Below are 16,631 nucleotides of genomic sequence, written 5' to 3'. Positions count from 1 at the left end.
GTGCGCATCCAACTGATGAATCCTGAACTCTGCTTTATTGCAAAAGTTTGGAAAGAACACTGGTAGCTCAATAGATAGATGGAGATTGACAGTGGATGACACCTTCAGAAGGAAGGAAGGGTTAAGCCTCAGGGAAACTCTGTCCTTATGAAAGATCAAATACGGAGGTTTAATGGACAAAGCTTGAAGTTCTGATACCCTCCTGGCCGATGTAATGGCTATCAGAAAAGCCGTCTTCCAAGATAAGAACTTTAAGTCACAAGTGGCAGCCGGTTCAAAGGGTGGTGGCGTCATAGCTTGTAGCACAAGGTTCAGGTCCCATGGCAGTACAGGTTCTGAAACAGGGGGACGAAGTAACCAAGTACCGTTTAGAAAGGCTTTACATAGTTTGTGGCCCATAAGACAAGTAAGATGTGTGAAAATTGGAAATTGCAGCCAACTGTGCTTTAATGGTAGCGGGCGTGGAGCCCTGATGGAACAACATGGCTAAAAAATCTAAGACCGACGGAATTGGGGCTGTGAAGGGGTCCAAACCTTGGGCCTGAGCCCAAATAGAGAATCTCCTCCATTTGCTGGAATAAATCTTCCTGGTGGAAGACTTATGAGAAGAAGACAAGATGTGCACCACTTCAGGTGAAAAGGAATGTCGTCTGACTAGCGACAGAAGTGGAGCAGCCAGGCTGTCAACCTGAGAGTTCGCAGGGATGGATGAAGTTGTCCGGACATGTGAATCAGGAAGTCCAGAGTCCACAGACTGTCCAGTGCGTACCACTGAAGAAAAAGGAACCATACTTGTCGAGGCCAGTGTGGAGCAATAAGGATCATCCTGCTTCCCAAGGATATGGCTTTCTGTATCACTCTTGGTAACAGAGGAAACGGAGGGAAAGCGTAGACCAGACCGGGGGGCCAATTGTGAGCTAGAGTGTCCCTGGTTGACTCCCCCTGTGGGGGGATCAGAGTGAAATACTTGCTGCATTTGGCATTGAGGGGGCTGGCGAAGAGATCGCAGCAAGGCTGACCCCACCTTTTGAAGATCTGAACCGCCACTCGGTTGTTCAGGGACCACTCGTGAGGCATCAGAATAGCTCTGCTTAGCCTGTCCGCTATCACGTTGGACTTCCCCAGAATGTGTGTTGCCACCAGAAACTGTTGGGAAGACACTGCCCACTGCCACACTCGCATGGCCTCTCTGCAGAGGGGATAAGATTTGGTTCCCCCCTGCTTGTTCAGGTATCACACTACGGACATGTTGTCCGAGTGAATTGCAATCGTTCCCCGAGGTAGAGAGTCTTGGAGTGCTCGCAATGCCAGAAACACCGCTCTCATCTCCAGAACATTGATGTGCAAGTGTACCTCGTGATCTTGCCAGGTGCCTTGGACCGTCCTGCCTAGATAATGCCCCCCCACCCCATCTGGGAGGCGTCCATGGTCACCGTGGCCACTGGATACATAGAAGCTCCTTCCTCTGTCCAGACTGGAGTAGCATAGCCACCAGAGGAGGTCCTGTTTGCATCGTTCCATGAGAAGTATCAGGTGGGAAAGAGGAAACTTCTGAAAAGACCACTGAACCGACAGGGGCCATTGTAGGATCCGCATGTGTAACCTGGCCAGAGGTACCAGCATAATGGTGGTGGCCATGGATCCCAAGAGCTGGAGAACTAACCTGGCCTGAACTTTTCTGAGGGGCAACAGTGCGTGGATCTGAGACTGCAACACTCTTATCCTGTCCTGTGGCAGAAAGGCGTGCATTTGAATAGAGTCTAGCTCTGTGCCTATAAAAACAACACGCTGTGAGGGCTGCAAGGAAGACTTTTCCCAGTTCAAAGTAATTCCTAGACGTTGGCAAAGTGAGATGGTCGTCTCCCTGGCTTGAACGAGCAGATGCCTGGTGGGGGTGGTGAGAAGCCAGTCGTCCAGATACAGAAACACCTGGAATCCTAGATGTCTCAGGTGAGCTGTCACCACTGCCAAACACTTGGTAAACACCCTGGGGGCTGTGGTGAGACCAAAGGGCAGGGCACGAAATTGGAAGTGACTGGCTCCTAACCGGAAGCGTAAATGACTCCTGGATGCCTTCTCCATTTTGATGTGGTAGTAGGCATCCTTGAGATCGATGGAGCACATCCATACTCCTTTCTCCAGCAGTGGAAAAATGGACTGAAGTGTGACCATTCAGAACTTGGACTTCAGAATGTAGTGATTCAGTTGACTGAGATCCAGAATGGGTCTCAGGTCCCCTGTTCTTTTCGGCACCAAAAAGAGTCGTGAGTAAGTTCCTGATCCGACATGGTCTGAGGGGACTGGTTGGATGACTCCTTTTTCTAGCAGCTTTGCAACTTCTAGTGCTGCTTGATCCCATTGACTGGGTGGGACGTCCGGGATCCTTCTGACTGGGGGGGGGGGGGTGTCGATGCAAAGGGAATAGTGTAACCTCCGGTAACTATTCAAAGCACCCAACGATCCTGGGTGATGCTTTCCCAGGCTTCCAGATGCAACAAAATCCGGCCCCCGACTGGCTCCAGAATAGCACAGTCGGGCAACGCCTCAGGAAGGCTGGAAGGAAGAACCGCAAAAGGAATCACGGTCTCCCGAGTTGCAGGGGCCTCCTCTGCCTCTAGGACGGCGTCTTCCGGAATAATCCCCCCTCTGCCTCTGGAGGGGGACTCACCTTGAGCTGCGGGAAAGGACCTCTGAAACTTTTTGAACCACATTTTCCCTCCTCTCTGAGCCTTGGGATAAGGCCTAGAAGGGAGAGAAAAATGGGCCCCTATGGCAGATAGAGTCTTTCCCTCCTGTTCGCATCTGGTGAGGGTGTTTTTCACTTTGGGTCCGAAGAGAGAGGACCCATCAAAGGGGGCATCAGTGAAGGAAGACTTAAAGGCCTACGCGAAATGACACAGGCGCATCCAGGCTTGCCTTCTAAGAGCTATGCCTGAGCTAGCTGCCCTACTCGCCCCTTCAGCTGCATAAGATATGAGCCTCATAGACGAGTTGACAATGGAACCTAGGGTAGACAACTGGGCGTTAACAGTCTGCGCTACCGCCTCAGGCATGTTACCTGTCACAGTATCTCCTAGCTCCTTCAGGAGATCTCTTTGGAGCTGAGTGAAATGACAGAGATAATTCAACGACCGTAAGGTAAAGGTCGCCGAAGACAGGGTACGCTTCCCATACCAGTCCATACTCCTGGGCTCCTTGTTATGAGGATGGACTGAAGAAGAAGCCTCTGCAACTTCCTGCTGAGTGGCTGCCACCACCACCAAGGCATCTACCGAAACCCCTTTGGTAAGGAACTCTTTGCCCGGGGGAGCCGACAGAAACTTGCTTGGAAGTCTGGGCACCGGTTCCACGGAATCAGGGTTCTCCCACACCCTTCGACAAATCAAGTCCAGGAGTTCGTCGAACGGTGGAGACACCCAGGAGGCGGAGAGTTGAGCTCCGAAGGCCTTGAGGAATATCGACTCCTCCTCAGAGGGGGTCTTGGAAGGCCAGTCGCCTCTCTGCCTCAAAATCTCCAGGATGTTGGAGAACGAGACATCATCAGAGGACGACTTGGGGGACCCCTCTGACTCCTTGAGGTCAGTATCGGAAGTGAGGGACTCATCCTGGGAGTCTATGTGCTTCCTCTTGCACAACTTCTTACTGGGGGGCTCTTCAGGCACCGACTCTGAGGGGCCCTCAGAAAGTAAGGGACCGTGCAAGGGGGTATCCCCAGACCTTCGGGCTCCACCATCCAAGGATAGGGGGTGTCAGAGGCTCTAGCCGGGGTGCATGGGGACGGAGTGACCAATCCAGGTGATGTAACTGACAATCTGGCCAGTGCGCTCCTCATGGCCTTGAAGGCAGGTCCCCCCGAATCCGAGGACCAACCCGTCTCCAAGACCATGACCGGAGTCGGGATTCCCCAAGCCGAAGCACCGAGAGGGAGGCTCGGAACCGACAGTAGTCCCAAGGTATCCCCCTTGGGTCCGACTGAGGAAATCCGAGTACCGAAACCAGAGGACGGAACCGACATGGTTGGAGCCGATGCCAGCTCCAATAGACTCACATGGGGTATCGGAGCCGACACGAGAACATCACTCGGCATGGAGCACTCCGGCTCTGATGACACATGGGTGCTCGGAGGAGAAATCACAGGTACCAGAATGGGGACTGGCTCCGGAGCCGACTGGGTCGGAGCCGAGAACAGTTTTGCTAGCACCGGCGACTGCAGGAGCCTCTGGACCACCCTATCCACATCCAAATCAGACAGCCTAGAGGATATGGAGGAAATAGAAGGAGATCGGGATCTCCTACCCAGAGACACATGCCTGACACTGGGTGACCGGCTCCAAATAGGCTCCAATAATATCGGAGCCGAGGTCGGCTCCAGCACCACCAATACCTCCTGTGGCCCCGAGGACAATGGAGCCGAGGAGGTAGTATCCCCTATCGAAACCTTCTCCTGCGGCCCCGAGGACAATGGAGCCGAGGAGGAAGTATCCATAATCGAGACCATCTCCTGCGGCCCCGAGCACAATGGAGCTGAGGAGGCAGCAACCACTATTTTAACCTTCTCCGGGGGCTCCGAGGAAGCAGATGGAGCCGGAGATCTCTTCTTGGCCTCGGAAGGCTTAGATTTAGGACTGGAAGAAGAAGAAGAATCTAAGGACTCCTCAAAAGAGGGCTTAATCAGGTCCTTCAAAATCAGTTTATTTTTTCTTTCCTGCAGTACCCTCGCGCTAAAAACGTGGCAGAAACTGCAGGACTCCTGCAGGCGAATAGCCCCAAGACAATACACACAGATGGCATGGCCATCCGTAATAGACACTTTGTAGCCACATTTAGTACACTTTTTAAACCCGGAGGGTTTATGCTCCTTCTGCTCTTTAGACATGGTAAAAAATAACAGTACACTGTCAACCGACAACAACACAAGAGGAAGGCGGGAAAACAAACACCACTAACGGCCAAGGAACTCTAATTCAAACGTTTCTTGGAGTAGCAGGGAAAGACAAGAACAAATCCAACTACAGTTTTAACACCAGAAAAACAACATAGGAGAGGACTAGGTCCTCTAAGTTAAACGGGCCTAGCCCGCCAAACAAAGGGATACCACAAACACCCAATCTCACTAACACTCACAATGAAACTTAGACAAGGAGAAAACTAGCTATTAAAATAGCTTTTGTAAAATAACAGACTGCTAAAATACTTAGAAAATGTATTTGAAAGGCTACCTAGCCACAGCTAAGTGAGACCATGTCCTAACTCTACGAGCGGCAAACAAGATCTGGGGCTAGGGCGAGGTGCATCTTGGGATACCGGGTTAGCCCAGCCAATTAGAGACTTCGTGCTAGAGAAATTTGGCTGAGTCGGATCCGATTCTCGGCTCTAAACCCGTGAGTAAGGAATATAGGCGAGTTAGGACCACATAACATCTAAAGTTATTCACAAATCTTAGCAGCTTTTGGTTTCCTTTCATCACAACACTTTAGGTTTGGCTGTCTCTAAGAAAACCAACTCTTGAATTTCTAAGGCAATTTCTTTTTGTTACTCTTTTCAAGGAAAATGTCTTTTCTCATTGGTCAAGGCTCATTCCACTAGGCAGTTGCCTCGTCTGGTGTTTTTTTCAAGGGTCTGGATAACAATTCCATCCATGAGGCTGCTACTTGATCATACTTTCATTAAGCATTACAAGTTGGATGTTATTTCCAGGGCCAGGGCAGGCTTTGCCAGGGCAGTTCTGCATAGGTTTGTTGAGGACTCTTCTTGGCCTTCCTCCTCCCAGGCTTTCTCTTGAGCTCTTATACTCTTAGGTAAATAATACTGCAACAGTGATATGGAAGGACAGTGCGTAGTTGGGTAAAATCTTACCATAACGATAGGTGTCCTTCTCTTCACTGTTGCAATATTCAATCCCTCCCTCCTAACCACTCTGTTCTGCCTCTTGCCCTCCTGGCTAAGGGGCTTGTTTTCTTTTTCCCTTTACTCCTTTTCGATGTACATGTCATTCTTGTCCCTAAGGGTATTTTCCTGTGGCTTTTTCAGTTCTGAATGTGTGCATCCGTATCTCATCTTTATGCCCTACGCCTCATGCAGGTAGCTTTCATGTGACATATGATGCCTATAAGTACTACAGGCAATGGCATACTAGCCACACATTGGTCTATTGAAGAGACGGACATCTACTGCTACGGTAAGACTTTACACAACTCTGCTTTCATCACCCAGCATCTATCCTTGCTCTGAAACAGTCTCCCCTTACATGCCAAGACGTGTGATTCCTTATCACCCTTCAAACATAGGATAGTAAATGAAATGGGTACCCTAAAATACAGGAATGGACTTAGGGGCCTTGCTGTCCTTGAGAGAAGTGGTACAGCCTAAGGCTGGTTATTGGCAAGACAGGCGTGGCCTCTGGTCAAAAAGCCTTGTATTTTCTTTGATTTCCTATGATTTGCTACTATATAAGGGCTGTTGCTTGGTTGAAACCAGAAAAGAAGACCAGAAATGGTGTAACTTTTGGTTTTCTTTTCAATATTAGATTTTTAAGGTATATGATTTTGTGAAAAGGTGTTTTAGTATCTTAACAAGTGTGTGTTTTTAAGAATATATGTAGCTATATATTTAAGTGTAGAGCTGATTTATAAGATGTGGAAGTATTATTATATGTTGTTTTAAATATGTCTTTCTATGTATGTGATTTCTTTTTTTTTGTCTGTCCAATGATAAGCTGATTGCTTGGAATATCATTTAATCTACACTTGCAGATATAAATGACAATAAAGTTAATTTTGACTTTGAATTTTTGAGAAAAGGAGAATAAAGTAGTAATTTTATTGAGGTGCAATTGTAGTCAAAGTTGGCAGGTCCAGGCAGAAGAGTGTGGTTGAGAGGGGCCTTATTTCTAGGAAGTATAATGGCTAGGAATGAAATATGGGGATTATCTATCTATCTATCTCTCTCTCTCTCTATCTATCTATCTATCTATCTATCTATCTATCTATCTATCTATTTTACTGACATTTGTTAATGGGGATAGTCCACTGGACCAAAAAGGCCAGCTTGCAGTGAAGGCCTGGGGAGAAAAGCTCCACAAACTTAAGTATGGCGGCATTAAATTACTGCAAAACAATTGTTAACAAAAATTGTCTTCTTAATACATCCAATAAACATTAGACAGTCATATACATATTTCTAAATAAAGTAGATACCTGAGGACTGTACAGAAAGGGTATATTGAGGATGAATGGGGTAAGTTGTCTAGGGACAGAAGGGTGTATGTTTTATATCAAAGGAAGCTATGGTGAAAAGAGTAGAAAAAAACAGATTTGATTTAGAAGCTGGATCATCACAAATTTCCAGTAAAACAGCAAATGAAATATAAGGCTGAGAAGAGGAGGGGCTGTTTAATGTAAAGATGTGATACAGTTTTGGAAACCTGGCAGCACATACTTTAGGCTGTAGGAAACTGTCAGGTGTGCAGTGCTTGCTATAAGCAAAGTGAGAGATGCCAGGGCTGAGTAATGCAGCAGATTCTGCAGGAGGCTTGGGGTGCATGTTGTGCATTTGTGTTGTCTAATAACCATTGTGCCAGAATGCAGCTTCCTTGGGAGGTTTAATATTAATATGTGTGGTAGGGTGGTATGATTATTTAATTATGTGGTTAGACATGTTAGTATATTATCAATTTTCTTTTTTTCTTTATTATATTTATTTATTAAGTAATACTGTTCTAGTACCACTGGCAGATCTGCTTATCCCACACTTATTTTGATAAGTGTCATGGGATTGTTACCAGTCTCCTGAGTTATGACTAGCTTGGGCAGATGACATCATGGTTTAATACCTCACCCAAAGGACAGTACCTCAGACGTGGAGCACCCTCTAATGCTATGCTGCAGTGTCAGTACTGGTTCATTAATCTAACCACCTAGTATATGGATAGAACCCTCGGCCTTCTGATCTTCTCAGTATCAATGGCAGCTCTGCTACCTTTGCCATTTTCTTCACTCGCAAGTCAACAATAAGGCTATGTCAGATTTGTGGGTCCAAAACAGAAATCTTTAGCTTCTCCAGAATAAACCTGAAATACAAATGAAAGATGTATCCCCACAGAAAACAATGTCTCACTGGTCTTTTACCATAATATTGTCTTTAGACATAATCATTTCATAAATGAGAATGCCCTCCTGAATAATTGTGAAGACCCTGTCATCATTAGTTCTCTGTGTAAGAGTATGTGTACAAGATGTAATGCCCAAAACACCATCGACAGTATCCACTCCTTCAGTTGAAGGATATAATAAAGTTCTTAAATCTGTGTAGTTCAGTCATCTAAATGGTTTAAACACATTTCTGGAGACAGACATGAAATGTTTCTCACACATTACTGTTTACTCATAAACAAAAAAAGGCACAAAAAATACTTCATCTCCTTGGATACCTTCATCTTGTTCATGACTGTTTATCGAATGGATGTGACTCAAATGCTTACTGTACTGAGTGAGCAGCGTGAATGGAGCTTTAGGGTAATGTGGAATCAGCATGCTTTTCATGAGATGCCTTGATTATTAAGTACTTAAATTTGCTACATTGAAGAGCAGTTTGTTTTTTTTTGGTTTGGTTATGAAAAAATTAGATCAATTTTATGTTTGTAAGGAGTGAATCACGTCTGAGTGGCCATTCAGAGACATTAAGGTGAGTTGAGGGTAGTTTACTACAGGGGGTGTTTAGGAGAAAGAATTGATTAGGATCTAAGGCTGCAGGTAGCACGTCTTTCACTTAGCCAGGAAGTGAAAAAAAACTGAAGACTTTTGACATTTGGTAGTTTGCAGGTTAGGGATGAAAGTAGTAAAATGCATCTTTGTTTTATTGGAAACCATTCTATTTTTGCTAGGACTGAGTAGCAATGCACTATCTGGTTGACCAGGATGACAAATATGTATATATTATTGGATGTGGTTTGAAGCAAGGTCTGCTTTTTCTTGGATACATTTGCTATGATGGATTCAGTTAAGCAAGCAACACTACTTTAATGATGAAATTGCACCTTCTACAGAAATAAAAAATGAAAGAGTGATATACAAACAGATATATATATTATATATGTTTATATATATATATATATATATATATATATATATATATTTTTTTTTTTTTTTTTTTGTCTGGATTAGACATGTGAATTTTGGACTCTGTAGTACTGATACATAAATAGAAGTCTGAGACTTGTCTTAACAAGCCAGATTCAGCAAATCTGAAATATTGCATTATTTCTAAAACTTGTTATTGTGGTATATATTCCAGTGCTGACAGACTGAGGAAAGCTTGTGAGTGGTACAAAAATTATGAGCTTTGCTTTCCTAGTATTTATAGGTTCATAGGTAAATACTAGGATAGCTTCCCTTGTGGGCCATTTTAAGCCTGGCCAGTTTCCCTTTTTGTGCACAAAAAAACCTGTCCTTGGCCTTACCCATTGCATGGTCAATAATTATATATTACACCTACTGAGAATACATGGGATCATACCATAGATAATTTGAGGGGACCCATGCATGGGATAAAGCATTTAGGAGCTGCCTCTGTCCATTAGTAGTATGGGGGCAGTCTTAGGGTACATTTTCTGTTTTCCATCCATACATCTAAGTTGCACTTGAAAATGGGCAGGGCTGAACTCTATTTTATGCATATGGGGAGTCAGTTCCATGATATGTTGGATAAGTGCTAGCCACTGTGACAGTGAGCCGAGATCATTCTCTAGAGCTTTCTTAATGAAGGAGTGACATGAGCTGGCAGTATAAGTGACCTTGTCATCTACATAATGAAGGAGTGGGCTTCAGCAAGTCTTGCTGGACTGTGGCTAAAACCCTGTCAATCCATGATGCCATTAAATTATATTGCTATCAAATACCAGTTTCACAGCAAGTCCTTTATCTTCACTAGTTCATTAAAGATTTGTGGAATATTCTGCAACACTAAAAGACATACAAGCATTAAGCTAGAACACCTAGTCTAGTTAGTATTCCTAAGCATTGTCTGTTCACACAGAGAAAGTCCCATTCTGCAGCTGGCATGCAAATGTAGCTTCGGAATTAGGATGCATTTGTTATCAGTGCACAGTGATTGCTTCCTCAGTTATTCTTTGACACTAAACTTCAGTGTAAAATATGTGGCAGTATTGTCTTCAAAACATAACTGCCCTTACCCAAAATGAGCAAAACCTAAATTATTTAAAATGCAATAAAAGGGGTCGCTTGTACCCTGCACCATCCATACCTCTATCTTTATATACTGATTTCAAAAATATCCTGACTCAGAGAAAGAGAAAAATGGACTATAAAATATATATTTTTTTCTGCTACACTCTCTCAGCTGTGTGATCCTGATGTACAGACAAGATAACACTACACTTAATTACACCAACTAATACTCCTACATAAGAAACCTGAACTAGTACAAGTTGAGCAAAAAATGCCCAAACATGAAGACAAGAGAACTATCTTCCCCACAGCACAGATAAATCAGCAGCTACCCCAGCAGGAAATCCTGTAAGAGGCCTCTGCTCTCCATACAACAGAAACATCAGTAGCTATCACAGACGGCAGCTCTGTAAAGAACTCGCCCTTCCCAAACTAGAGATACAACAACAGGTGTCACAGAAGGAGGAAATTCTGTTAGGGATCTGTCCTCCCTGCACCTCAGAAACTTCAACAGGTACCACAGAAGGAAACTGCAGTGGACTTCTCCTTCCCACATCACAGAAACATCAGCAAGCACCACAATAAGAAACTATACAAGGAAACAGCCCTGCCTACACCACACAAACATCACAGATCCATTCTCACCATACTAAAGAAATATCCTCAAGTACCACATAAAGAAACTATCTTGTACTCATATCCCAGAAGCATCAGCAGGTATCACCTTGGGGAACTTGCAACGGACCTTATCTCCTCAAATCACAAAAACATCAGAAAAGGAACCAGTGTCTGAGAATGTCCTCCGTGTACCACAGAGTCATCATCAGGTACTTTAGAATTAAACTCTGTAACGGACATGTCTTGTCCATACTACAGAAATGTTAGCAGATGTGACAGAAGGAAACTTTTCAAAGGACTACTTCTCCCCTACCACGTAAACATCACCGGGTATCACAATAGGAAACACTGAAAGAGACCTGTTCTCCCAGTGTCACAGAAACATCAACAGGTATCACAGCAGGAAACTCTGTAAGAGATCTGCTCTCTCCCAGAGTCACTGAAACATCAACACGTGCCACAATAGGAAATTCTGTAAGAGACCTGTTCTCCCCACGTCACAGAAACATCAACAGGGTTCACAATAGGAAACTCTGTAAGAGATCTGCTCTCTCCCAGCATCACAGAAACATCAACAGGTATCACAATAGGAAACTCTGTAAGAGACCTGTTTTCCAAGTGTCACAGAAACATCAACAGGTATCACAAAAGAAAACTCTGTAACAGACCTGTTCTCGCATGTCACAGAAACATCAAAAGCTTATCAGAATAGGAAACTCTGTACGAGACCTGTTCTCCCAGTGTCACAGAAACATCAACTGGTATCACAATAGGAAACTCTGTAAAAGACCTGTTCTCCCAGTGTCACAGAAACATCAACAGGTATCACAAGAAACTCTGTAAGAGATCTGTTCTCCTGGTGTAACAGAAACATCAGCAGGTATCACAATAGGAAAGTCTGTAAGAGACCTGTTCTCCCAGTGTCACTGAATCATCAGCTATTATCACAAAACAAAAATGACTCCAGCTAGTCCCTTATCTTGCAGTAACAAAATGGAGTGAAGTGTTGAAGATAGAAAAGATAGCGATCTCAAAAATGTGCATAAAAAAACATTATAACAAATCAGACCTTGCTTAAAAGCTGTGAATCAATGTATGATTAGCTTATTTCTGTACCCTTTATCACAATTCAAGGACCACATGCAGAAGGCACCCTTCATCCGGAGAAACAGCTGAACATATTGCTGTGGTATTTAAGTATTATTCATTCATATTTCTTAATCTGGACAGTCCAACTGAGAAGTCACAATTTCAGTGGCGTCACAAGGAGAAAAGTTCCATATACTGACTGAAAAACAATATCAAGTAACAAACACAATCGTAACAGAAAAAGAATGTTCTGTAAAAATCTTACATAGTAGTTGTGAACAAACTAACAAGTCATATGAAGTAATAGTAATATACACAAACATTCAATAATAAGAAATTTATCATGAACTCATATGCTAATACAATTGCCTTCTGTATCACGTAAGAACATTCTTGGAGCAAGTTTAACTGCAAAGAGTTGACAGTACACACTAATTGAATATGTTAAATCAGATGTGTGGAAAGGCTTGTACAAACACTGGCTATAGAGTTTAAGTTATGCCTCAGTCTAGTTTCAGTCAATTAATGCCTTCTTACTATAGTTCTTAATTTGTGTGTTTGAAATGGTTATAGAGTGTCATGAAGCTTATTCAAAAGTTTTCCACCAAAAAAGTGCAACCTGGCAAAGATATGAGTATGGCAGGAGTAGTTCTGGAGAAGACAATTGTCTAACGGGTGACATCTGGAGATAAACCACATGAACCTTATTTATTAGCATTAAAACACAGATCTAATGCAAATAATCAAGACTTTAAGGAGTGAAAGCAATGTTTCAGGTTGGTTCTGACAATTAATATGGAGCTGCCAGAGACAGTGATGACATAGTCATCTACATTCTCAATCAATCTGACATGTCCACAGTGTCTTGATAGGCTGTTTACAGATACTGTAAACAGTAGAATACTAAAGATTACCCCAGGAGTACACCAGTGTCAGCTGGCATGGGGGTAGAAATGGGGCAATTCCATCAAACAGCTTGAGCTTTGTTGGAAAGGTAAATGAGTGAATCATTTGGTTGTAATGCTGGTGAGGCCCAGGGCATTCATGACTTAAAGCAGCTTGTAAAGGCTGAATGTTTCAGATATCTTTGACAAGTTAAATATATATGGCACCAATGTAGGTACATCTGTCCACTTCATTGCAAGTCATTGCAAGTAAATTAACTGCATCCCATATTAGAGTGTCTGTGCCATTTCTGGAGCAAAATTCATGTTGGAAATCTTAGACACGGTTTTTACTAAGTAGCTACTGTAGAAGTTGAGAGTTATTTTGTATTTTATCAAGTATCTTGGATAATAGGGATAATAAAACAATGGGTTAATAATTGTTCATTGTTAAAAATTGTGCTTGTGATAGCAGACATGCATTCAGATTAAGCAAATGAAAAATTATGTGACTGTTGGTCTGAGCTGAGATACAGTTCTTCCTGCTCTGACATACAGTAATATGCAAGCACACAGCTTGGCCACAAACTAGTACTACTGAAATGTTCTTGGTTTCTGCCAAAGTCAAAGTAAGAATTATTAACAAAGACTGGCTCATGGAAGATAGTAGACATTCATTACTACACTCACACTATCTAAATATAAAGCAGGAAATACTCACTTGGTCTTTTGGTTGCTGGCTCCCACTGAATGCCAAGGTTCTGAGCCAAACTCTGGGAAAGTCCTGAAGCCATTGTCCAAGAGAGACCATACTGTTATCAGGAAATATGAAAGAGATGAAACAAAAATAAACACATATTAATTTTGCACGTCATAATCTATTTACTTAAACATTTCAAGCCACACTTAGCAGCATTAACCATAAACCATACTAGCTATCTTCAGACTTGTATTATTCCATATTGTGTCTTTTACTAAGGATACCAACTTCTAGAGGCTGTTACAAAAAACAGCCAGAAACATGGAAATTCATATGCTTCCCCCTATATGGCCATGTAAAGTGTCATTTAGAAACCAGCAAGAGAAATCCTACTGTTTATGATTTTAGATATCTATTTCCCATGTTACTAAGATGCTAATATCTACCCACATTTCCGGATTGTCTGCTACTGTCATTAGTTTTGTAGCATATTCCTGAACACTAATCAGTATGGGATAGAGAAGAAACATGACTGAAGATTCTCAATGGTTCAAGAATCCAGTAAAATTCAAAGTTCTAGGCCTAGTATTTGAAGAAAAAAAATTAAGAAATGCTACTTTGGTCTACTGACAGAAAACACAGTCATACCTTTTATTGGACCATCATAGGTTTTGGAATTACTTTAGTTTTTGGAGTAGCACAGCCATTTGTCAGGAGTTATGGAGGAATGTAATGACTCTAAAGGAGTAATAGAACACCTATAAATAAGTCCAAATGTATGTTTAAAGTTACAGAGATAAGAATACAGCTGCCTATGTCTGATGCACACAGAGAGCTGGACTGGCCAGTCCAAATATAGTCACCTCACAAAATGAAAGGATGGCCAAGTGAGGGATGCTGGACTCTAGGAAGGGATGGAATCATGTGGGCAAATGTGGGAATGAGCTTCTGCCATGCAAAGGATGTGAGTTGGAATCCAGCCTTGCATGAGGGAGCTATTCTACAGGGATGCTCCCCTCACAACACAGTGTTTGCACTCACTAGGCCCCTGAACAACAACCAAAGGCCATTCTTTTCAACTTGGCACAGAGAAAGATGAACTAGATGTCAATGGTGAAAATGGCTAAGAAATGAATTGCTTACTCTGAGAAAGATTATATGAAGGCATGTCACTGCAAAGGTGTACCTGCCTTGCTGAAACACATTTCAAAAGAGATGTTCACTAAACAGAATGTATGATAGCAGTATCTGACTGTATCCTGCTGGTAAACAGGCTAACCACTTGTGTGTTAAACATACCTCTCTAGTGTTGCATATAAAGCTTTTCACTCATTTTAGCTTTTGAAAACCATTACTACAATGGGATGAGGGCAAGTTTATCATACTATAAAGATGATAGTTTTTAGTGATGGTCTACAGTAAACAGGCAATATAAACACTGATGTTCTTCACACCACTTTGTTTTGTGGCTCCATTTTCAAGTGTGCTCCCATTTAACACACATTTTTCTAAAGAAAGACTGTCCACTAGGATTTTCAGTTTCATTCTGTAGTCAGAAGAGTCCTTTTTGATCAGGCAGCAGACTTTAACAGTAGTGCGGGTTATCATAATGAAATTATAATAGCAGTTTATTCTTCAATGATCGTCAACTCTGGGTCTGCCTATGTAAATAAAAGGTCAGCAGTTGTCTGAACTGGTGGTATTGTTTTACTCCATTTATATTGCTTTTACTTATAAGCACCTTTCATGTTAAGAGACATCACTTCTCTATTAATGATAGTTATCTAGATATAATGGAGGTGAAGAAATATAGAACACTACTATCACCTCAGAATTGTCTGTAATTTGGGGGAGAATGAAAAATGACTACTGAGTGACCCAGAAAAACATGATGAATTCAATGTTTTACCAGTCCAATGAAATGATTAATTCCCCCCTTACAAAAATATAACCTACTCCAAGATACTGCAACAACCAGATAGGTTAAATTTAGTTGGGAAGATGACAGGTCCCTCCTACTCAGAAGTTTTTTGATAAGAGTTTGCTGAAACATCAATGGTGAATTATATTCTTTAAAAGTACAATTGTACAAGTTGAACTTACCATAACAATAAATGTTTGAAAGATCACTACTGCAGTAGCCTTAGTAATAATGGGTTATATCCTGCCAAGGTACAACAGCCGGCCAACTCCCAAAGCTTTAGGGCACCTTCCACACACCCAAACTATGAAGGACCTTGAGCTGAGCTGACTAAAAGACAAGTTTGGGTGTGAAGCCCTTCACAGCTTTCAAACCAGCAGAAAGAGGGAGGCTGAGCCCTGAAAGGGCAAGGCTACAAATAAGAAAACATAAATGTCCACACTCTTGCATAAAAAACACACCCAAAAAAATCCAAGGGGAATGGAGGGAGGGAACGGCTACTGCAGTAGTGATCATTCTCCTGCTTAACTTAACACAACTGTACTATGTTCTTCATATTGATCTCTGCTGCAGTTGCCTTAGCTATATGGGTAGAATAGCACAGCTAACTATATTTGGAAGATGGAAGGAGAAGGATCCAGGAGCCCCTGGAGAATGATCCTAGCAAAGTATGATCTACATCTAGAGAAGGAATCCAGCAAGTAGTGCTTTGTAAAAGTATGTACAGAGGACCGAGCAGCAGCTTCTAGAATTTTTTTTAGAATCCAACCCTTTCCAAAAAGCCAGGATCCTTGTAGAGTGGGCCTTAACACTACCTGGAACAGATTTGTCATAGGTTTATAGGTAGGTACTAGGCTATCGACCCTGTGGCCTATATAAGCCTAGCCAAAAATGTTCCCTGGCTTTTGCCACCCAAGAAAATTATTTTCCTGTGCCTCTGTTAAGCAGTGGTGCAGAAGTGATCCCCGGGGTGAATTTTCTATTTCCCATCCAGTCGTCAAGATTTTTCTTAAAGAGGGCTAATGAGGAGCTTTGCTTGACATGAATGGGTAGTTTGTTCAAGAGTATGGGAAGTCTCTGGGGCAGGAATCTATCCCTCCAGCATGTTCTGTTTGTTGTGGTGACAAGGTTTAGGTCCCTGGAGCGTGTGGTTCAGAGAGACTGGGATTTCTTTAAGTGTAGCATGTCCAATACCTCTGGGTTTGACATAGCTTTGTATGTTAGGCAGAAACCAC

At 42.7% G+C, this 16,631-nt stretch overlaps 1 protein-coding gene across 3 annotated transcripts in view; it reads right to left on the bottom strand.

Moving 5' to 3' along the window:
• The window catches only part of ADAM23 (ADAM metallopeptidase domain 23), a 1,167,569-nt gene that overhangs the window by 419,308 nt on the left and 731,630 nt on the right, over nt 1-16,631 (bottom strand). For all 3 annotated transcript variants that reach the window (XM_044076026.1, XM_044076027.1, XM_044076028.1), the window contains exon 13: nt 13,497-13,587. In XM_044076026.1, the coding sequence (XP_043931961.1) occupies nt 13,497-13,587 (91 nt within the window). The remainder of the gene's footprint in view (nt 1-13,496; nt 13,588-16,631) is intronic.

Source organism: Protopterus annectens, chromosome 6.part1 (genome assembly GCF_019279795.1).
Source record: "Protopterus annectens isolate FY-2018-M chromosome 6.part1, PAN1.0, whole genome shotgun sequence".
Taxonomy (NCBI): Eukaryota; Metazoa; Chordata; order Ceratodontiformes; family Protopteridae; genus Protopterus; species Protopterus annectens.
Note: the sequence above shows the minus strand (reverse complement) of the source record. Positions and strands in the feature narration are given on the sequence as shown.